The 24,730-nt window shown below is 41.8% G+C and overlaps 1 protein-coding gene across 1 annotated transcript in view; it reads right to left on the reverse strand.

Annotated features, from left to right (window-relative positions):
- The window catches only part of LOC135198080 (activin receptor type-1-like), a 128,554-nt gene that overhangs the window by 2,306 nt on the left and 101,518 nt on the right, over nt 1-24,730 (reverse strand). The window contains exon 10 of the mRNA XM_064225504.1: nt 23,828-24,053. Within this exon, the coding sequence (XP_064081574.1) occupies nt 23,828-24,053 (226 nt within the window). The remainder of the gene's footprint in view (nt 1-23,827; nt 24,054-24,730) is intronic.

Raw genomic sequence — 24,730 nt, forward strand, 5'->3', positions numbered from 1 at the left:
AAATTTTGCTATTAAAATTAGAGTTTTTAAAAGTAGATTGTATTTTTCCTAACTATAAAAACCCAAGGTCCTTTACTATAGAAATTACTCAAGGAGAAGCCTGGGCACAGCCATGAATTTTCAAACAAGGTAGTTCAGTAGTTAACTACCGGTCTGGTAGTCGGGAGTCCCAACCGGATGTAAACATCCCAATTTGCTTTAGGCCCAGGTAGCAATTGCGGGGTGGCAGGAGTGTAAAGGATCTCAGGTTTGTTTAGTTAGTAAAAATATACTTTCAATAACTGATTTGTTCCTACAAGATATACAAAGCCTCTGTCCTTTACAACAGAAAGACTCGCCGATTTTGTGTGTGTGTGTGTGTGTGTGTGTGTGTGTGTGTGTGTGTGTGTGTGTGTGGGGGGGGGGGGGGGGGAACTCTGAGTGATCCTCTATGAACCGACTGCAGTTCAGCACACCTGAGATTTCCTTCCTGGTCGTAAAAGCAATGAAGGAAATCCAGCCACTGACATTTGATCAGAGTTTTGAACTGCAAGATCTAAAGTCAGCTTTCTGGGTTATCTCATATGGAGAAGGATGAGGCATCCATATGAGAAGAGCAAAGAACCATAATGTCAAGAGACAATAAGGCAATTGCAATCATTGGGTTTGTCTTATGTCAATGTCTCCTTCCCCTCTTTGCTAGGGGAAGGAGAGGATATTTGCTTCTATAATCTAGTCAAAGAAAATAGATTGGTAATTTTAAGAAGTGTCTTACCTGTAGGTCCAGCATGTAACAACCCATGTACTCTGTCCAAAGGAAGAGAGTAGGATGGAGAGCCAGTTACTCCTGCAGTCATACACATTCATACCATACAGCAAAGCTGAGATGCAACCTTTTCCTATTACAGGAGCTGGTAAACTATGCACATAACTTGTTGAACAGCCACCACCAGTCCCAAGGAAAAAGTGTCTTAAGGACCTGTGGGCAATATCCTGAAGTCGTGGTAAACAAGGCGATCACTTTCCTCTGCTTGACGCTTGTCCAACAAAGTATCTACCTGCTCTATAGAGTGAGGTAGAACCCAGCAACGGTCTGTTCGGGAAGGTAGAACCAACTTGGACCTACAGACCTGGTGATCCAAGAAAGGATGGCGTCTGTTCTCTTCAACACCAGATTAGCTGGGTGAGGTAGGAAATAGCCCTACCTCCAGACTGGCAGTCTCCCAAAGGCTGAGTCCTCCCCAGGGACAAAGGCCCTTCAGGAGGCAGCAACCTTAGATACTTCTAAGGACCACAGATCTTGCCAGAAGACTGCCCTGGAGAGCTGCCATGGCCATAGCCTCCAGGTTCGCTACTTTCTGCTCCGCGAGAGTGACACTCTCTGCAGGGAGGTGCTGCAGCAAAAGACCTGGACCTAAGGAGGTTAGGAGGTGGCAGAAGATGATGACACCTGACAAGACCTTGTCTTCGCCTTCTTTGTTGGCTTTCTCAGGATGGCGGTCAGGTCCCCCATCCACGGAGTTGCAGTCGACTGGGCGGGAGCAGCGGCAGGTCCAGTAACAGCAGTGTTCGGCAGCAAATGCTTAACCTCACACTATCAGTGGGGATAGTGCCACAGTAGGAGTAGGCAGAGATGCCACAGAGGTGACAGGAGCTAGCAGATGGGGTGAGTGGCCATTAACACCGAAGGAGTCGTATTAGTGATGGGCAAACACCATTGTTGGCACTGTAGCAAACCTGTGTTGAGGCACAGTGGCAGTAGTTATCATTACCACTGACTGGGTCACCACAGGGGGCATATTCAGGTGGGCTAATACACTCACCGAAGCAGGAGCTTTTTAGCCCTATGGAAGTCCACGCCTGCGCCAGCCCTGACTACACCTTTGGGTTAGGGGGGAGGAGTCACCCCGAAGGGGATAATTCTCCTTCAGAGCAAGAGGAGACCCCAGGGAGAGGACTGTCCTGGCCACCAGCTCCCTCCCCCCGCATTCCTCCTTCTCCGGTGAGGAAGATGAAGGTGAGATTCCTCCCAAGGGAGAAACTGAGTACGGGAAGCTCACCAGGAGAGTTATGATGAAGAAGGGTCAGCAACCAAGGATGTTGTCAAGGACGTGTTACTCCCAAACAAAGCCTTGGAAGCCTTCCTCCAGTATCTCTTCCTCCCATCAAACAACCCCCCAACTGCTCAGGCAACCAGTCACAAAACTTGACACAAGTATTATCTCTATTACACTCACACCCTCAACAATAAGCACAAAGGGTGTGAGGGTCCATATCAATTAAGAAACAGAAGTTCCCACATCTCTTACCACCAACTCTGGCGCACACCCGCTGGGAGAAGGCGGCTTTCTTAAGCACATTGATTCGTGGGTTTGCAAGATGTATATTCAAACACAATCAATTAGCATATATTCACATAAACAAGAACAGAGAGATCCCACTGTGAGGTAGAAATGAAAAAAGCTCGGAATGTTTACGTCTGGTCAAGAGGGACTCCCTGACTACCGGACCGGTAGTTAACTACTGAACCACCTTGTTTGAAAGTTCAGCAGTCATGTCCAAGCTTTGCCTAAAGTAACTCCTATTGTAAGGGACCGTGGGTTTGTTTATCATGTAGGAACAATCTACAATTGGGGTTTACATGTATGGTTTGAACTGACATATATAGTACATCTGGATCTTTTCTCAGAGCTCTGTTATTGAATTTCCTTGGATTACATCCAAAATAAAAATAAATTTTTGAATTCATCTATAACTTTTTGAAGTACCTTTAGGGCAGGTCAACAAACAAACACAAGCGAATAACCTTCCTTAAGTAAATGCCCCCTCGATATGGGACCACCTTGACGTGGTGAGGGGGCTCTTGAACCCCAGGAATTAGTTCCTGGGTTTGAGTCCAAGAGTCTCATATTTTTTTGTATATTTTCATTTGGAGTAATATTGTGGAATTTTCCACCTTCAGTAAAATTTATTGGACCTGACGAATGGGAAAAGATATCATAGCTGGGATTGGGTTTATATCTGAAGCTAAATAGTGGGAGCTGTGGTAGGATCATCAACTACCCAATAATGTTCGGACCTGAGAGATATCAGATTGATAACTCAAGGGCGGAACTATTCTTCAGGGCTGGACCACGGATTCCAGGGGGGTCTAGTCCAGGGGATAGGACTCTCGGCATTCTTTCCGGTTTGCCCATAACATGGTTAGGGTGGGGATGATTGTATTCTTGTAATATTCTCAGTCCTAGCAAGCGGGTTTGGCTTACACTTGCGCCACTCTAACCATGTTGTGCCATCCCCAGTGGGGTAGGGTAGGGACGCGGACATTTGGGAGTCGGCTCTCACTTGTGCCATTGGTGGAAGAATAAACTTTATGAAAGGCTGATGATATTTTTTTAATATTTTCAGGTTTAATTTTTCTCTTTTTTTTTAAAATAAAGCTTTTATGACTAGTAACCACAAGGATTCTAGTACCCCTGGTCCTTTTGATGATGATTTGGCACTGATGACGACCCGTGACATGAACTTGACCGTGGATATGGAATGCTCAGTGGTGGTACTACCTCTCAGGGTAGTCATCACAAATTGAAAAGAAACCATTGTGGGAACACAGTGGATAGTTTGAGGGTGCAGTAAAGCACATTCCCTTGGAATGTGACTATGAGACGCTCTCTGCTTCGTTTGGTAGTTATGGCAAAATAGAAGAATTGAGGATGAACTACGATGAAAGTGAAAAAAAATGGGAGGCATGGCTGACTTTTGAAAAACATGAAGCTGCACTCAAAGCCAGCAGCAGTATCAATAACATAACAATTTGTAAAAAGATTTGTCAAGGGAGCACTGACTGACAGGGCCCCTAAAAATATGGATATTTACAGACCATCACAATGGGTACAAGTGGCTCAGCCAAATTTGAATGACGACAACACTTTTGAAAAAAGAACACCAAAACCTCCAATGTGGTTGGTAGTAACTGCTAGGGAAGAAAATTATAATTACTACAAATTTGGCAGATACATCCAAAAAAAGGTTGGCTGTATTGACATGGGGAACATCTCAAGGTTTGGCAAAGGCAGTGTCCTAATTCATGCTAAATCAAAGACACAGTCATACATGCTGACAATGAAGAATTTCGAGAAAGATGATATGATAAAAGAAATTAGACCACACATGAATTTTAGTTATGGTAAAGGATGTAAAGGTATTTGATAGAGACCTTTGTGAACTGACAGAAAGAGAAATATTAGAAATCAGTCCAACTTCTGTATGGAAGATAAAAAAGGTTCCAAAGGCAAATATGGTTATTTTAACATTTGAGGACTCTGATGTACCATCTTACAATCAATTTTGGAAACGAAAGGGTCAAAGTCAAACCATTTTTATCCAAACCTCTGCAGTGCTACAACTGTTTTCAATATGGCCATCCATCCAGATTCTGTAAAAACGATAAGTTTGTAATAATTGCTCGGCTCCTGAACATGGTCCTTGTTCGAAACATCCAAAATGTATTAACTGTGAAGAGAATCATACCCCATTCAATAAAAAGTGCAGCCAATATAAACATGAAGAGGCAGCTATATGTAAAGCTAATGCTGAACATATAAGTATTAGTTACGCCAGGAAGTTAATTGGTCAGACAAAGACCTATGCTATGGCTCTAAATTCTGTAGCCCCCATGAAAACTAAAGCACCTCTACCTGCAGTAAAACCTAGAACTATTGAAACCCAGTCATCTGATCTAGATGACAGGCCGGCTAGGGTTGAAGCACCCCTATCCAAGAAAGATGTGCCTGCTGTTATAGACTCCTCTCCAGATGATGAAATCCTCCCTGTGTCTATTCCATCTCTTCAGCAAGAAACCCATGATGTAATGGAACAAGAAAAAACTAGAAGACCAAAGAGAGAGAGAACTCCTTCATCCTCTCCTCCACCTGCTCAAAAGGTGGAGATATCCAAACCCCATAAAAAATATAACAAAAATGAAGATGCTCCTGCCCTGAAACAACCAAGGAATCAAGTTCCTTGGATAAAAAGAAAATAGTAGTGGAAGTCCACTCTCCTCCATATCAAAAAACTAATAAAAAACATAATCATAAGCCACATATCTCAAGACTATCTAAAGAAACTCTTATAAAGTCCCATAAGGAAAATAACAAAAAAAACTAGTATAGATCAATATAGAATTTCCCTTGGTAGATCCTAGCACTAAAATTCAATCTGGACATTTTACAATGGAACTGTAAAGGACTAAGGACTCGTTCAGAAATATTAAAGGTATTACTGAGTGAGCATAACCCAGGGGTTGTATGTCTTCAAGAAACTAAATTGGGGGATTCAGTATACAATCCAGGTGTAAATTATGAAATCTACAAAATGAACCCCACTGATGGGGATCGCGCCCATGGAGGTGTTGCAATAATTATTACTAAAGCATTGCAACATTTTATGGTTCCCCTGAACACCCAGCTTCAAGCAATTGCTATCCGGGCTACTTTTGACCGTGAAATCACAATCTGCTCTCTTTACCTTCCCCAAGATGTAGGTTCACTCTTGGGGACATTCAAGGATTAATCAATCAACTACCTCCTCCTTTTTTACTACTTGGTGATTTTAATTCTCATAATCCACTTTGGGGTGGAGATTTTTTAGACACAGAGGGTAGGATCATTGATGACATTGTTAATAATAATGATCTTACACTTTTTAATGATGGTACTATGACATACCATAATCTCTACACAGGTGGTTCATCTGCTATAGACTTAAGTATTTGCTCTTCTTCTCTCTATCTTGATTTTAATTGGTCTGTAGATGAGTATCTACATGACAGTGATCACTTTCCCATTCATCTTAAGTTTGTGAGAAATGCCCCCTCGATTTGTCCTATCAAATGGAAGGAAAAGGAAGCAGATTGGGTAAAATTTCAAGAAGGCATTAACCTATCCCAGGAATTTGAATCCTTCAAATGCCATATAAAGGCTTATGAGTACTTTGCCTCCGAAATATTGAATAGTGCTTAAAATTCAATACCTAAAACCAAAGGGAAACCACACAGACCTGCTGTCCCTTGGTGGGATAAAACCTGTGGTAAATTGAGGAAAATTACCAGGAAAGTTACAGGCGTTATAAATCCAGTCAGTCTGCAACAGCAAAATCTATTTACCAACGAGCTATGGCAAAACAACGAAAATATTTTAAAAAAGTAAAAAGAGAATCCTGGCTTTTTTATATAAATGGCATAAATTCCAAGACCCCAACCAGATTGATCTGGAAAAAGATTAGAAAGCTAAGTGGCAAGTATGTTCCAACACCAACACCCTGTTTGAAAATCAATGGAGACCTTGTCACCAAGCCTAATGAAGTTGCTGAAAAACTGGGTGAGCATTTCTCCAAAGTATCGAGTTCCAGGAACTATTCAACTCGGTTCCAGAATATTAGGAATTCAGCCATTTCCCTTAATTTAAATTCTGGAAATGGTGAATCTTATAATTCCAAATTAACTTTGAGGGAATTAAGGGATGCCCTGTCATCATCTGTATCAGCATCCCCTGGGAATGATAACATTCTTTACAGCATGCTGAAAAATCTCCCAGAATCGGCTAAATCTTATCTTCTTAAAATTTTTAACAAAATATGGGAAACTGGTACTCTCCCCCCATCTTGGAAGATTGCAATCATTGTTCCCATAAAGAAACCATTGAAAGATCCTCATCTTCTACAAGCTATCGGCCAATATCTCTTACAAGTTGTGTATGCAAATTGTTTGAGAAAATGGTGAATTCTAGATTGATGTGGCATCTAGAAAAAAATGGTTTGTTATCATCTGTCCAATTTGGATTCAGGAGAAATCGTTCCACTGTGGACCCACTAATAAGATTATCAACCCAAATTCAGCAGGTTTCTCAAAACGCTGTCAGACTATGGAGTCTTCTTCGACCTTGAAAAAGCTTATTGACACTATTGGCGTTTTGGTATAATTAAGCAGCTTCATGACATGGGAATACGAGGTAATATGTTAAATTTCATCAGGTCATTTCTAAGTGAAAGACTCATTAAAGTAAGAATTGGAAACACCTTGTCTAATGCTTTTGAGCTAGAGGAGGGTGTCCCACAAGGCAGTGTGTTGAGTGTCACTTTATTTGCTGTGGCTATAAATAGCATTGTTGAATGTGTCTCCTCCAGTAAAGACATCTTTGTTTGTGGATGACCTTGCTATTTATGTCACTAGTTATGATGCTATTGCAGCTTGTAATTTTCTGCAAAAGTCAGTTAATGCAATCAGCAATTGGGCTGATGACAATGGCTTTCGATTCTCCCCTAGTAAAACTGTGGCAGTTCGTTTTACTAGGTGTACCCGAAAGGAAACCATCCCAAATATTAGGTTGAAAGACACACTAATACCATATGAGGAGGAGGTGAAGTTTTTAGGAATGATTTTTGATAAGAAACTAACATGGGGTAGTCATATTGACTCTTTGAAAATTAAGGTGAAGAAGTCCCTTAACATTTTAAAAGTAGTTTCAGGTTTTAATTGGGGTGGCTGATAATAGAGGTCCACTTTACTGGTTATATGACTCTTTATGTAAATCAAAGCTTGAGTATGGTTGCCAAGTCTACTCTTCAGCAAGTGCAAGCAAGCTTAAGGAGTTGGATGTAGTTCATCATGCTGGTCTGAGAATATGTTCTGGAGCATTCAAAACATCTCCAGTTGAAAGCTTATATACCGACACAGAAGAGCTCCCTCTAGACTTACGTCGAGAGGAACTGGGACTGCGGTATATGTTCAAACTAAGAGGTTCCCCAGAAAAACCGGCAGCCTCATATACCTTAACCAAAACGATTCACAGCAGTTTGCAAATGCTAGAGCATCCAAGCCTTTTCATGTGAGAATTAATGCTGCAGCTGACAGTGTGCCTATTAAAAGACCAAAAAATTAAGGCAATACATTGCTCTAAGCTGCCTCCTTGGTTGACCCCAGAACCATCGGTCTGTAAAAAAACTGTTGTTAAAAAATCTGTTAATGTCCAAGAAGTGAAGGCTTGTTTTCTTGATCATGACCGAAAGCATTCGGGTTCTGTTAAACTTTTCACTGATGGATCAAAGACATCAAGTTGGCTGTTGGTTGTGCTGGTTGTTCATAGTAATAACTCGTATGTGGGCAGACTTTCAAATAATGCATCCATTTTTACAGCTGAATTGACTGCATTAGCCAAATCTCTGGAGATTGCTTCTACTCTACAGGTAATAATTTCACCATTTATCAGATTCTTATAGTGCACTCATGGCCATTCAGCAGTATAACCCTAAACATCCAATTGTTCAACGTATTCAAGAATGGTTATATAGGCTTGCCTCCAAATTCAAATCTGTCCAGTTTTGCTGGGTTCCTTCCCATGTGGGTATTGCTGGTAATGAACTTGCTGACCATGAAGCAAGAGAGAGGATGTCATTAATAAAGAAGGCATTCTCTTCCACCATATTCCTTCCACTGACATGAAATGGACTATTCGTTCATATGTTAAAAATAAATGGCAAGCACGTTGGTCATCTCCCTATCTGACCAACAATAAAAAGTACAAGAAGATCCGACAAAGTATTGAACATTGGCCCTCTGGTTTCCAACAAAATCGTAGGGTAGAAACTGTATTATGTCGTCTAAGAATTGGAGGGGGTACCAGCACCAGTCTGTATGCAGTGTGACTCTCCTCTTACTGTGGAACACATTATATGCCATTGCCATAAGTATTCTGCGGCACGACAGAGACATGGGTTAGTGGGCAGGGATATAGTAGAACTGCTTGGTCCGGATGTAGCTGTTAATAGAATTGTTGGATTCCTTAGAGACATTAATCTTTTAATGAAATTTAATATTGACCGCCCAGTACGTTGCAAAGTGTTAGTGATACACTAAAGTTGTTTATATAAGCATACATTATATTGAATTCTGAGTATGTGTATGGTACATGTATATATAAGTTTTTTACTCTTGTTTGCATTCACGAAATGCGAAGTTATAATTTTTATTGACGGATATCCGTTTTTATCATAATTTTAAAATCGCCTGTATTTATTTAGTTTATAAAATCATCAACAAATATTCATGTCAAACCAGTTTCATTAAAGCGCTGAATAATCCCTATAGATTCCAGTGCTTGGCTTCAAGCCTAAACTTCATATTCCATTCCATTCCTTAAGTAAATGAGCATGAAAAAAGTAATTATAAAGCTGTACAATATAGCCAATAATCTATTTAACAAACTCTTCCAACTCCAAAGGGGACATAAGTCATAAGAATGATCACAGTATGGTAGTATTATATGAGTTAAATTATTGCATAAAATTCAAATAAATGACCAGTTTAAAAAAATCAGTAGTGATCCTAATAACAACAAAAATTCCTTTTTTTCCATCAGAAAAGCATATCTAAAACTTTAAGCAATTCATGTAAGGCATCACCTTACTTTTATTTATAATAAACAATAATGGAAGGCACTAAATGGCAATAAAATTGCATAGTGATCTCCACAGAACATTATGCCACCAAGCAAAACCAAGCCAGACCTGACTTTTATTTTATGAAAATATAATTTTATTATTAATAATTACAAACATTTGCAGAAATATATACTGTATGATGACACTACAAATTAGTAGACAATTGAATACAAACACCAATGAATAAAGAATAAGAATATAAATAACCTCACAAATGCAATACTGAGTTTACCAACAAGCAATAAATTCTACGCAAAAAAACCCAGAAAGTTCATGGCCCAAAAGCTACAGCACACCCCAAAAGGTTTCAGAATTCTGTCTAAATGATAACTTCCTCTCGGGTGAGGTAACTATAATCTGTTTTTTTTTCATCTGTCCATCTGCCTGTGGTGTTTGCGCATGGTAACACTGCGTCCCGGGCTTTAAATAGTTACGCTATGCATAAGTTTTACGTAAATAAAAGGATATATGGGTGTACATTTGCAACTGAAAAGTGATTTAATAATTTACTGTATGCAAATTACACCGTTAATATTCGAAATAGGATATTTGTTATTATTGTTGAATACAAGCTGCCTTTTTGGGGTGGCGAATGGAACAGCCAGACACAGTGGCAGGAAAATTGCTTCTCTCACTGTTCACTATGGCAAGATGTCAACTGTATTGGACCACACCTACTCTGCTACTGAGCTACATGTTACTTCATTACACGTAAGTATATCAGTATATACTTTTAATTTTTATAAAGTGCATTTTAGCCAGATACAATATGATGTAACTTGTTTAGCATCTGTTTGATGGAATTTGCGTCTGGCCGTTCCATTCGTCACCCCGAAAAGGCAGCTTAAAGTCAACAATAATAACAATATCCTATTTTGAATATTAACGGTGTAATTTCAATGCAGTATATTATTTAAACACTTTTCAGTTGCAAATGTACACCCAGATATCCTTTTATTTATACCTAAAACTTACACATTCCGTAACTATTTAAAGCCTGGGACGCAGCGTTACCATGCGCAAACACCACAGGCGGATGGACAGATGGAAAAAAAGAGTATAGTGTGATGCCTGATATTACCAAGCACTCAAACATTGCATTACAATTACACATCAATTAAACAAATGTAACTAAGGAGGGGGAAGATCAGCAGCTTTAACCCTTAAACGCCTAAGCGGTATTTCAGAAATCGTCTCCCGTATGCCGGCGGCATTCGGGAGTGAGCGCCAAGCGGAAAAAAAGTTTTTTTCAAAAAATCATAGCACGCTTAGTTTTCAAGATTAAGAGTTCATTTTTGGCTCCTTTTTTTGTCATTGCCTGAACTTTACTATGCAACCATCAGAAATGAAAAAAAATATCATTATCATATATAAATACTGGATTATATGACAGCGCAAAAAAAAATTTCATATATAATTGTACACAAATCGCGCTGTGAGCAAAAATGATATTGTTATAATACAATAAAGTTTTGTACATACTTACCCGGCAGATATATACTTAGCTATAGTCTCCGACGTCCCGACAAAATTCAAAACTCGCGGCACACGTGACAGGTAGGTCAGGTGATCAGCCCATTCCCGCCGCTGGGTGGCGGGACTAGGAACCATTCCCGTTTTCAGTCAGATTTTCTCTTCCACCTGTCTCCTCAGGGGAGGCTGGGCGGGCCATTAATCGTATATATCTGCCGGGTAGGTATGTACAAAACTTTATTGTATTATAACAATATCATTTTTGTACATGCAACTTCCCCGGCAGATATATACTTAGCTGATTGGCATCCTTGGAGGAGGGCAAGAGACAGCTACATAACAAAATAGTTTTCAATCTAAAAACGGAGAAAACAACATACGTTGTAGGTAAATTAAAAAACAACCTTGGTTCCTACCTGATATGGCAGAAGACTTCATTGATACTGTCTATGAATCTGCTTGCCACAAGAGTTTCAGAGAGGATGAGACCTATGACTGACAACCCTTTCGGATCATGCCAATGGGGCTTACCCGCTTACTTGGCAGAGCCTTGTCCTGGATCGTACCAATGGGGGCTGACCCACTTACATGGCAGAGCCTTCACCTGTATCTTATCAACGGGGGCTAACCCTCTTACATGATAGAGCTTTAGGCAACTAAGACACTACAAGGAGCACAACAACCAATCCCGATCACCTGACCACACTAAAATGTTAGACCTACGACTTGAAAGGGGTTCACCTCTTGAACCCTCTCCCAATCGACCTAATAAGCACACCAAAAAACCAATAAAAAACCTAACCTAACTATACTAAAAAGATTTGGGTTCAGCTCCCTGTCCCAGCAACGAATCCGCAGATACGTAAGCTCCTAGAGTAAAGCATTTGTTGTACGTAACTTGAATGTCTCTCAAGTAGTGAGACGCAAAGACCAAATTGCATCTCCAAAATGTCGATTCGACGAGTCTGTATAGACAAGTTTTTATGGAATACTAACGAGGTAGCCACGGCTCTTACCTCGTGAGCCTTAACTCTAAGGAGGTCCAGGTGTTCTTCTTTACATGTTAAATGGGCTTCCTTGATTACGTCTTTAATGAAGAACGCCTGAGCATTTTTAGAGATTTGTCTTTTAGGATCTCTTAACTGAGCACAATAAGCTTTCCTTATTACCTTTTAGTTTGTTCTTCCTCTCCAAATAAAATTTAAGGCTTCTAACTGGACAAAGAGCCCTTTCTTGTTCTGTTCCCGTTAGAGACAAAAGTCCTTTAACCTCGAAGGTCCTTGGCCAAGGTTTTGAAGGGTTCTCGTTCTTCGCCAGAAAGAGAGGTTTAAAAGAACAGAAAGCTGAGTCATTTCTAAAGCCAACATTATGTTCCAATGCTTGTAGCTCGCTTACCCTCTTGGTTGAGGCTAAAGCAACCAAGAATAATGACTTCCTAGTTAAGTCTCTAAACGTAGCATTACGTGGAGGTTCAAATTTGGGGGTCATCAAGAACTTAAGAACCACATCTAGGTTCCAGCTTGGTGCTCTAATGTTCTTCGTCTTTGCCGTCTCAAAAGATCTAATCAAATCATGAAGATCTTTGTCTTCTGCGATGTTAAGGCCTCTATGTCTGAAGACTGAAGAAAGCATACTCTTATAGCCTTTAATCGTGGAAACTGCTAGATTAGCTTTCTCCTTCAAGTAAAGGAGGAAATCGGCTATATCAGTCACAGAGGTACTGGAAGAGGATATTTTCTGGGCTCTTCTCCATCTGCGAAACACCTCCCACTTCGACTGGTAGACTCGAATAGTAGATGGTCTCCTTGCACTTGCGATAGCTTTCGCAACTCCTCGAGAAAAACCTCTCGCTCTGACAAGTCCTTCGATAGTCTGAAGGCAGTCAGAGCGAGAGCGGGGAGGTTTTTGTGATATCTGTCGAAGTGGGGTTGTTTGAGAAGATCGCTCCTGATTAGAAGCGATCTCGGAAAGTCTACGATCCATCCCAGTACCTCTATGTACCAGTTTTGCGCCGGCCAGAACGGGGCGATGAGGGTCAGTTTGGCTCTCTCTGCTGCTGCAAACTTTCTCACTACTTCTGAGATGATCTTGAATGGCGGGAAGGCATAACCGTCTATTCCGGACCAATTGAGAAGGAGACCGTCCACCGAAACCGCCCTTGGATCGAAGATTGGGGAGCAGTAATTTTCCAGCCTGTTGTTCCAATGAGTGGCGAACAGATCTATATTTGGTCTCCCCCAGAGGTTCCAAAGTCTGTTGCAGACCTCTGGATGTAATGTCCCCTCTGTAGGCAGCACTTGATCCTTCCTGCTCAGAAGGTCGGCCCTCACGTTCTTCTCTCCTTGTATAAATCTTGTGAGGAGAGTGATCTTTCGCTCTTCTGCCCAAAGCAGTAATTCTCTTGCCTTCTCATAAAGAGGAGAGTGATCTTTCGCTCTTCTGCCCAAAGCAGTAATTCTCTTGCCTTCTCATAAAGAAAGAAAGAGTGATATAAGCTAAGGCCGTCGTGTTGTCCGAATTGACCAGCAGGACTGCGCCTGATATCTGAGCCTCGAAGTGTATGAGACAGGTGAATCGCCGCCAATTCCTTTAAGTTGATGTGCCAGGACACCTGTTCTCCTCTCCAGGTGCCTGACACTTCTCTCGTACCCAGAGTGGCTCCCCACCCCGACTGAGGCGTCGGAAAATAACACTAGCTGAGGGCTCGGCACGTGCAGAGATACTCCTTCGTTGAGTCTGTCCGGCTTTATCCACCAACGAAGGTCTTCCTTTATCCTCCTCGAAATCAGAAAGGAATCTGACAGATTTTGGGACTTCTGATCCCAATGATCTTTGAGGTAGAATTGTAGAGGCCTTAGATGAAGCCTTCCTAGAGAAATGAACTGTTCCAACGAGGAAAGAGTCCCCAGAAGACTCATCCATTCCCTCGCGGAACATTGTTCTTTCTCTAGGAAGGTTGCTACTTTCTCCAAGCAGCGGTTTTGTCTTTCCTGTGACGGAAACGCATGAAAACCCCAAGAATCCATCCGAATCCCCAGAGTGCTTCCGATCCGAACGCTGAGTTGGAGAGGAGTGTCTAAATTCGCAAGCGAACGAAGAAGGCTTCGCTGGGGACGAAAACCTTTCAGGCGAGTTGCGTCTGCTGGCGCCAGAGCACCTACTTCCCGAGGCTCTCCTATCCGAGCTCTTGACGGGAAGGGATAAGTCTTTCCTCCGAGAAGAGCCTTTCGAAAGTACTCCTACTAAGGCGGACAACTGCTCCTGGAGGCCTACTAGAACTTCCTTCGTCTTCGACGCAAAACCTTCCGGAGAGGAGTAAGGCGATCTAGGCGCTCTCTTCTTACGATCAGGAGAATAATCCGGAAAAGGCTCAGGACTGCAATGCAAAGTGTCGCTTGCGGGCAGCTTCCAGGCTCTCTTGAGAGGGCGCGACTTAGAAGACGAACTCCATCCTCTTCTCAGAGAAGACTAATCAGAATCAGAACTCCTAGGAGATCTCTTGTCTGAAGAGTGCTTCCAATCCGAACGCTGAGTTGGAGAGGAGTGTCTAAATTCGCAAGCGAACGAAGAAGGCTTCGCTGGGGACGAAAACCTTTCAGGCGAGTTGCGTCTGCTGGCGCCAGAGCACCTACTTCCCGAGGCTCTCCTATCCGAGCTCTTGACGGGAAGGGATAAGTCTTTCCTCCGAGAAGAGCCTTTCGAAAGTACTCCTACTAAGGCGGACAATTGCTCCTGGAGGCATACTAGAACTTCCTTCGTCTTCGACGCAAAACCTTCCGGAGAGGAGTCAGGCGATCTAGGCGCTCTCTTCTTACGATCAGGAGAATAATCCGGAAAAGGCTCAGGACTGGAATGCAGTGTCGCTTGCGGGCGGCTTCCAGGCTCTCTTGAGAGGGCGCGACTTAGAAGATGAACTCCATCCTCTTCTCGGAGAAGACGAATCAGAATCAGAAAAGCACTTCCTCAGGACGCTTTTGCAATAGCTGTCCTTGGCAGCCTGGGAAGCGCCTACAGGATCTGCCGAAGGGACGCCTAACCGTTGGGAGTATCCCACATCCCCCTTGCGGCTGTCGACATTCCTCCTCCACTGGGCACGGGAGTTTGGAAGCGGTCTAGGCCTAGGAGCAATGTGGGATCGATCAGGCGCCCCCTCCACTTCACTGGGGACACTGCACAAATCACTGCACACGTCACTGCGCTTACCTGTATCCTTCATCGCTTGCAGTTGCGATTGCAAGCTGATAATAGAGGCTCTCATTGCAGCCATTTCCGTAGACGTATCCACGGGTTCGCTGCGGGGAGAAGGGGCTGAAACCAAACTATGAGCAGGAGAATTAACAGAAGGGTTAGGAACTACCTCTTGCTCAATAGAACAGGATCTACTCGAGCTTCTGAAGGAAGCTTTCCTAACCCTATCCTTCTCTAGTTTTCTTATATAAGAAGCCAAGTTCTTCCATTCAACCTCAGTTAAACTTTTACACTCAATACAGGTAGTAGTTGCAGAACACTCATTCCCCCTACATTTACAACAGACCGTGTGAGGATCCACCGAAGCCTTCGGTAGCCTCATCTTACATTCTTCTTTCGCACAGACTCTAAATACTGGTACCACGTCAGACATTTTAAAGAGAAATCTAATCCAAAATCCAAAAAACGGTCCACGATAAGCGTATGCCAAAGCCAAAGATCAATACGTCACCAAAGGTCAATCTACGATAATCCTCAGCAAACGAGAAAAGAATTCTAAGCAGGAGGAAACAACAACGTTGTTGTCGTTCCCGGCGACAGAGAAAATCTGACTGAAAACGGGAATGGTTCCTAGTCCCGCCACCCAGCGGCGGGAATGGGCTGATCACCTGAACTACCTGTCGCGTGTGCCGTGAGTTTTGAATTCTGTCGGGACGTCGGAGACTATAGCTAAGTATATATCTGCCGGGGAAGTTGCATGTACAAAACGGTTAAAGCTAATGATTTAATTTTTTTTTCGTTGTATTGTACACTAAATTGCAATGATTTTGGTATATAACAAATTGTAAAACAATCAAAGCAACACAGAGAAAATATTATCACAATATGACACATGAATTGGTAACGCGCGGATGTAAAAAAAAAAAAATGTTTTCAAAAATTCACCAAAATCAAAATATTGTGCTAGAGACTTCCAATTTGTTGCAAAATGAAGATAATTGATTGAATATTACAAGACTGTAAGTGTTGTAGCTTACAATTGCAATGTTCGACCATTTCAGTTGAGTTAAATTTGACCGAAGGTCGAATTTTTTCTATTTATCGTGATTTATATGAAAATATTTCAAAACTGATAAAAGCTACAACAATGAGTTATTTTTTTTGTATTCTACATGAAATTGCACACTCTACATAAAATTGCACACATTTTCATATATAAAACTTCATGTAACGGCTAATATAAAACAGTGCCAACATTAACACAATCGGACGAAAGACATTCCGATTTTTTCAGCAGAGTTACCGCGCGGATGTAGGGAAAATTTTTTTTTTAATTCACCATAAATCGAAATATTGTGCTTGAGACTTCCAATTTGTTGCAAAATGAAGGTACGTAATTGAATATTACAAGAATGTAAGAGTTTTAGCTTACAATTGCATTTTTCGACCATTTCGGTCAAGTCAAAGTTGAACGAAGGTTGAGATTTTGGCACTTATTGTTATTTATATGAAAATATTTCAAAACTGATAAAAGCTACAACCATGGGTTGTTTTTGGTTGTATTTTACATGAAATTACATACATTTTCATATAAAAAACTTTATGCAACGGCCAATATAAAACGGTGCCAACATTACGACAATCGGACGAAAGACTTTCAGATTTTTTCGGCAGTTACCACACGGACATAAGGAAAACGTTTTTTCAAAAATTCACCATAAATCGAAATATTGTGCTAGAGACTTTCAATTTGTTGCCAAATAAAGGTAAATGATTGAATATTACTAGAATGTAAGGGTTTTAGCATACAATTGTTTTTTTTTTACCATTACGGTCGAGTCAAAGTTGACCGAAAGTTGATATTTTGGCACAACGTTATTTATATGAAAATTTTTCAAAACTGATAAAATCTACAACCATGGGTTGTTTTTGGTTGTATTCTACATAAAATTGCGCACATTTTCATATATAAAATGATATTGTAATGATACAATTAAGTTTGTTCATACTTACCTGGCAGATATATATAATCAAGTACCCACCCACCTCCCCTCAGGAGACAGTGGAAATAAAAATTATGAATAGAAAATGGGAATGATTCCTGATACCCGCCTCCCAGCGGCGGGAATGGGTACTAACCACCTGACTCCCACTGCGTGTGTCGTAAGTGTTTAAATTTCTGTCGGATTCGGAAAAATACAGCTATATATATATCTGCCAGGTAAGTATGAACAAACTTAATTGTATCATTACAATATCATTTTGTTCATGAAACTTACCTGTCAGATATATATATAGCTGAATCCATCTTGATTCCTTACCTGTTAGCATAGCTGACTTCGTGGTTACTGCCGCGTAAGTCTGCTTGTGCTACTATAGTTGCCAGCGAGGTAGAGACCTATATAGCTGGTGCACTCCAGATGATCTGTCAACAGGGGCGAGACCACGACGTGACTAGACCATATTGACCATACCATGAGGGCTAAGAAGTAAAATAAATATATATATAAAAATATATATCACCACCTGACCCACCTAGCCAAAGTTAAGGTGTGTTAACTAAGGCTTAAGAGTTAAGAAGTCACCGTTGTCGGCGACTCAACTACTAAATTAAGAGCTCTTCCTAACCATTTTCTACAGGATAGGATGAGTGGTACTTCTTGCCCCCAAGATTGTGTCTGCAGACACGTATGGCCCTAGCGAGCAGCAGATCTCATATGCCATCTTCACATCTCGCAGGGAGTGTGAATTGAACACAGAGTTGCTTCGCTAAAACATGGTACTCAGGATGTTGCTGAGTGCCATGCTCTGTTGAAATGCTTCCGAGGCCGCGCCCTCACCTCGTGAGCATTCAAATCAAAAGATTTCAAATCTTTGTGCAAACACAAAGAAGGAGCTTTTTTGAAAGACCTCCTTAACAATAAAGCCAGGGTGTTCTTCGATATGGGCAAGTCTGGTCTTTTCGGAACACTGCAGATTGTCCGTACGACTTCGACTTTCTTGAGTTTTATGTAGATAAAACTTGAGAGACCTGACAGGGCACAGGACTCTCTCTGGCTCCTGCCCACTAACTTGTGCCATCCTTGCTTCCAAGCTCCTGGCCCAAGGACAAAACGGGTTTCCATTCTTAGGCCATAACGAAAAGCTTAGAGAGCACACCGCCTTGTGTCTAAAGCCAAAACTTGTGACGATGGCTTAAAATCTCACTAACCCTCTTTGTCGTTATCTAGGGTGGTTAGAAAAATGCCTTCCTGATCACATACAAGAAGTTAACAGGTAGGAGATGTTCGAATGCTTTGACATCAAGAACTTCAGACTATGTCTAAGTTCCATATTGAAAGCTTCGATCTGGACATGCACAGTCAGTCCGTCTGTACTAACGTCAGGTGACCGACCAGTTGACCAGTCAGACGAATCAAGGACAGCAAGGCTGTACCCTGAAGACCATAAGGGCACTATTCTTCGCTGAAGGATGAGTGTTTGGACTGCCTGGGCGATTCAAGCTAAGCAAACCTTGGGGGGTGTATCAATGCAACCCAACGTCGTTAGCGAATCAACTCCTGAGCCACTCCTGACTCGAGCTTCTGGTGCCAGGAGAAAGGAGCGAGGAGCAAAAAGGCGATTCAGTCCCGAAGGACGAATGCCTGACAGTCCAACCTGGTCTCATGTTAAACGATCATCGGGGGTGTATAAACGCAACCGACTTCGTCAACAAGAAACTCAGGGCTACTATATGTCTCCTGATCTCGCACGAGTGTCTGACTCCGAGAAAACAGGTGAGACAAAAAGTAGATGGTGAGCGAGTTTCGAGATTTCACAGAACTCAAAGATCGTGAAGGGCTTTGTTGTTTGACAGAAGCAAATCTCTGAGCCCAAAGGCCGTCAACAACATATTTGCGTATTCTTTAATAGTTGTGACTGCCAGCTTATCCCATTCTTTCAAACGGAAAGGGAAGACTGCAATCTTATGCTGTCAACATCTCGATAGTCTGAACGTAGTCAGACTCAGAGCGGAGAGGTTATAGGTACCTTTCGTGTTAAAGGAGACCGACTCTCTCGGAAAAGGTCCTTGGAAGGACGTGACCTCTGTGAATCTAGGGTCTTGAAGGCCAACATGGGGCGATTAGCGTCATTGTCGCTCCCTGTGATGATATAAATCATCTTATTACATTTCCTAAGTGATTGAAAAAGGGGAAAAGAGACTAAACATCCATCCCCGTTCAATATCATAGGATGGCGTTTAATGTTACCGCTCCCGGATCGAGAAAAAGGGAGCAGAGAAGAAGAAGCCTCTTCGTCCTCAACCTAGCGAAGAGATGAATGAAAGGACGTCCCTAAAGTCTCCACAACTCTCAACATACTTCTAAAGAAAGATTCCACTCGGAAGTCAGTAGTTGCTGCCTTCGATCGAGACCGAATTCGAACGGACTTTTGCAATCCTGTAACGAACCTCTAGAGGATCGTTCCATTCTACGCCTGTTGTTATAATAGGCTCTTTCTCGTAAACCCGAACCGGGACCGAAGCAGAAGATACTTCCTAAGATATGAGAGAGCTGTGGAAGATCAGAGTTGATATGGACCATGGTTCCAAAAACTCGTTTCGAGGACTGGAGGGACGACTGAATTGCTTCCACTTCTTTCAGATTATGATCCAGGACATCTGAAACCCTCTCCAGATGTCCGGCACCTTCTTTCTATCACCTCAAGAGATACTTAACGCACCGAGAGATGTTCAGAATCATTCCTAGATCTTTAATAAAATTTCAGTTTCCCGGTAGGGAAAAAACTGTAGAGGTCTGAATTGCAGTCTATTCAGGGAAACAAAACTTCTTTAGGAAGGAAATGGTCCCAGCAAGCTCATCCATTCCCTCACACAGTATGTTTACTTCCCTAATAAGGCTGCGCTTTGCCTAAGCAAGAGAGCATATAATAGTGCAATGTTGTGGTAAGACTCGTAGTCCTCTTTAACCTCGTGCGGTAACGAGCACCGAAAGGAGTAAGATATCTCTGTAGAACATATTAAGGCCAAACAAATGCAATGTTTATTCATTCAGTAAGAAATCCCCTCAATCTTAGGCTAAAGTCCGTGATTGTAGGGCAGAGATACAGTTCGTCAGTCAATCCCGCAGGAGAGAGAGAGACGTAACTGCCAGCACAGAGATACGGTTAGTCAGTCAATCCCGCAGGAGAGAGAGACTTAACCTACAGCGCATGACAGCGAACGAGTTGGTACTGGCTCGTTTGGACTGGAGGAGAGGAGTCAGAGGACAGTGACAGCAGCAGCTTACGATCGTCCGTCATCGTCGTCTCTTAACTTTATGCCTGGGTTGCCAGCTACCCTATTCTATGAAGAAAAAGGTCCGTTATTTTTAGCATAAAGAGACTCTCAAGCTGGTATATTTAAGCGAAACAGAAAACGCTAAATATATAGATGCGTTTGTGTCGTCAGAACACTACCATACAACGGTAAAAGATAAATCGGAAACTCCTGGAAGGCTGCAGGGAGTAACGATTAAATGGCCTTTAAAATGGACCATAGACCTCTCGGTTTTGCCATCCGAAGAGGTAACTACAGCAAGCGTATATGACTTGAACCAACCAGAAATAAAATAACGCAAGGCAAAATATGAAATTATATCACAATAAAGTTTGTTCATACTTACCTGGCAGACATATATATAGCTGAATTCGGAAATACAGCTACATACATATCTGACAGGCAAGTTTCATGAACAAAACTTAGGAGAATCGAAGCAGTCAGCTCAAGCTTCTTATGTTATTGGACATAAGCGTTCATTGACGTAGTCTACAAGTCTATTTCTTGTACGAGTCTGCGAATGACGAATGAGCTCTCTTCCGAATCTTGTCAATAAGAGCTTATTCGCTTACGCAATATCAAGTTAATGAGATGTTTGTCAATGAGAACTAACCCATTTACGGGACAAAGATATTTTGTCAATGAGGGGATACCCACTTACTTGACAAAACGATAGTATATTGTCAATGGGGGAAAGTCACTGAATTGACAAAACGTAATCCAGGAAGTCGAGCATTTTATTTTCCGATTCCCGTCTCAAACGAGGAAGGGGCAAGAATCCTGTTAAGAGACTGGGCTTACGTCAGGTAGAACGACGATGTTCAATTCGGCAGCGTAGTCCCGACTAGGAACTAACAAAATCTATCATCTGAAAAGCCCTTTCAGATGGGCTAAAAAGCTGGCAAAATTATCCTGGGAAGAGGAAGAAACTCTCCAACCAGCTTCCTCTCCCGTATCACAACTAATGCCTGCTAAAGCTTAAAATTTATTGATTTATTGGCAGTATGGCAAAGGCAGTCCTGTCTTGCGCTTTCCTGAAGAGCGTACTTTTGATGAGTGCCTTTGCAAGAATCCTACTGAACGTTGCCGAGAGTCCTGACGTGCAGGACATCGAGCCTTTATAACCCGTAACTGCCTTATCGCAAAGTCTTGACTGCGGTAGTGGCAACTTAAATTTATTGGCAGAATGGCAAAGCTTGCGGTAGAGCAAACGAGAACTTCCCTTGAGCTTTCCTTAACTCCATCCACCTATGCGAAAAGCAATATTAATTGACAGAGACCTCTTGAATTCACGAAACCCGATGTCTTGCTGGGTTTCGAAGAAAAAGTTGTCTGTTCACTTTAAGCTTACTCCGAAGCACTGCCTACTTCACATTCTTTGCAGGTGAGGTAGAAGGTATCATCGAAGGTAGAGGTAAAAATTCTTTAAGCCCAAATCTGAAACAAGAGCTTGAAGAGTTCAACAGAAACGTTCAGCCAGGCGACACACCTGGCGTGCGCTGTTGCACGCTCGGCGTCCACTGGAGCGCGCTCGGCGTCCACTGGAGCGCGCTCGGCGTCCATTGGAGCGCGCTCGGCGTCCACTGGCGCGCACGCTCGGCGTCCACTGGCGCGCGCTTGGCGTGCACCCGCGCGCCCCTGGCTTGGGCGTCCGCTCTCAAAAGCTTACTGCTACTATGACTTCTTTTACGTATTTCTCGGTGGAAAGACGGACACGAGTTCAGGCGACGTTCGCCTTCTTACTTCTCACTGAAACGCATAACGAGAGAGAGAGAGAGAGAGAGGACGTGAAGCGTCCTCTTCTATAAAGCTTCTATTTAGAGGGCGCGAGTCCATCCGAAAGCTCCAACCCCTGCGCGAGGAGGACGAGAAGCAATCCTTCAGGATTCGTGCACGTGCACGCACTTAGGCAGTCTGGGGATTTTCATCAGAAACTGCCGAAGGCACGCCAGATCGGTGGAGGTTCCTCGTAACCCTCCTTCGGCTTTCGACATGCTCTCTCCCTGGTTCTGGGAGTCAAGCAGAGGTCCCGGCCTAGAGGCGAAACGAGGCCGATCTGACGCACCCTCCACTACACAAGGGGTATCACTGCACTTCTGCACTTCACTTTTACTCTCTAAAGCAAGCACTTTCGATTCTAAGTTACGAATCGAAGGAGTATCAGAGAAAGGGCAATTTCTCTACAGACACTGCTTAGGGCCCGAAGGCAACACTGCAGGGTTAGGAGTAACAATTACAGAAGTAGCACTTCACAGCAATGAAGGAGAGCGAGCACCTCTCGTAGACATATACATAGCCCGTAGGCCATTACTACAGGGTTATGCAAAAATAAAGTCTACAGGAAGGTTAGCAGGTTCACTACCCTGACTTTTGTTACTGATTATTGCGTACATACGAATCATACGTCTTCCTTACGGAATTAGACATGTTTACTGATTAATTGCGTACATACGAATCATACGTCTTCCTTACGGAATAGACAAAGTCTCACACTCCTTACATGACAAATCTCAACAAAGAAGCAAGACCCATACCCCTCGTAACATACCAACCAAGTGCGAATCTACCGAAGCTTTCGGTAGCCACACCCTATCTTTGCAGACAACCCCGTCTGAAACTAGCCTAACTAGATTCAGATATTTTATGCAAAAATGAATCAAATTCAAATCAATTTCGTATGCCTAGCCACAAATCCAAGTGAATAAATCAAAAGACAATTAGGATACTTAGCGGCAATGAAGTTTCCAAAATCCTAAGACGGAGGTACTGAAAACAGGTGTTTTCAGCACCGGCGACAGAAAAATTATGCATAGAAAATGGGAATGATTCCTGATACCCGCCTCCCAGCGGCGGGAATGGGTACTAACCACCTGACTCCCACTGCGTGTGTCGTAAGTGTTTAAATTTCTGTCGGATTCGGAAAAATACAGCTATATATATATCTGACAGGTAAGTTTCATGAACAAAACTCTATGTAACGGCTAATATAAAATGGTGCAAAAATTACGTCAAAGTGATGAAATAATTTCTGAGATGTGTCACTGATGCTTTTTAGTGCAAGAAGAAAGCAATTCGCACATGCGCGCCTGGGTAACGCTCGTAAACAAAACAACAGGTTGCTCTGTGAACTCCCAGCATCCCTCAAGGTGCGTGATTCAAAATTTTTCACCAAGTAGGCCTATAACTATTTTTCCTCGAATATTTAAAAAAACTTTTTTGCGTCAACGTATCATACGTCAATTAAGCACCCACCGACAATTTTTGTCGACGTATAATATGTCCAATAGGCGTTTAAGGGATAATTACATAGTATGTAACTGAAAAGATAAAAGTATTCTGGAAAATTGCTAGAAAAAAAAAGGACTCTTTACATACCGGGTCACTTGTCCATCTGTTTGGAATTGTTGGACGGTACTGGTCTATACACACAACTTTCTTCATATCATCAAAACTAGGATCATGGGGAACAGCATCATAAAATGGAGGCTTGTATTCATCCCATATACCATTTGATACGCACCGTCGACATACTTCCCACAAAACTAGTCCTAAAGCATATATATCAACTTTCCTGAAGGATTCAAACACACTCATGTTGATTCTGTGGAATAAAAAAAAAAAAAAAAAGGGAAATTATCATAACATTGACAATCTACTGAAATGTGACTCACTGGTCTTGCTAAACTAACTTATATAAATCAAACATACAACCAAAGAAACCCTTGTTTGTAACCAGATGTTACATATTGAACCATAAATTAACAAAACAAGAGTAAAAAATATTAAACATATTAGTTGGCCCTGGCTTTACACTATGCTGCTGGGATGTATTCCATCATGATCATTATTTACTGAACTGAATGTAAGGGAAAAACTTAAGTTTTTAAATTTCATGAACATAACCTACCCATCCTACTAAGATATTCATATTAAAATGTGATAACAAATCTCTAACTAAAGTCTATATGACAGAAGAAAAGTTTCCCATTTTGAAATAATATGATAGCCTACTTTTTACTCTAATATGTGCACAACTTAATATGTATGACTTATGGAGTCATATGTTCACAATTTCCTTGCTTTGCTCATATTCGTATGGCTGGTAGAGACTTTTTTTAATTGATAACTGATTAATAATTAATTTATAACATGATTGCTGAAGAAACTTTTAAGTAAATTTCAATTTAAGAAGTCTCGTACCATCCCTTAGTGGAATTTCAAGAAGTTAGGATCTAAGTTTTCTAATATATAGTTTGTACTTACATAATGTTTGTAAAT

This window comes from Macrobrachium nipponense, chromosome 21 (genome assembly GCF_015104395.2).
Source record: "Macrobrachium nipponense isolate FS-2020 chromosome 21, ASM1510439v2, whole genome shotgun sequence".
Taxonomy (NCBI): domain Eukaryota; kingdom Metazoa; phylum Arthropoda; class Malacostraca; order Decapoda; family Palaemonidae; genus Macrobrachium; species Macrobrachium nipponense.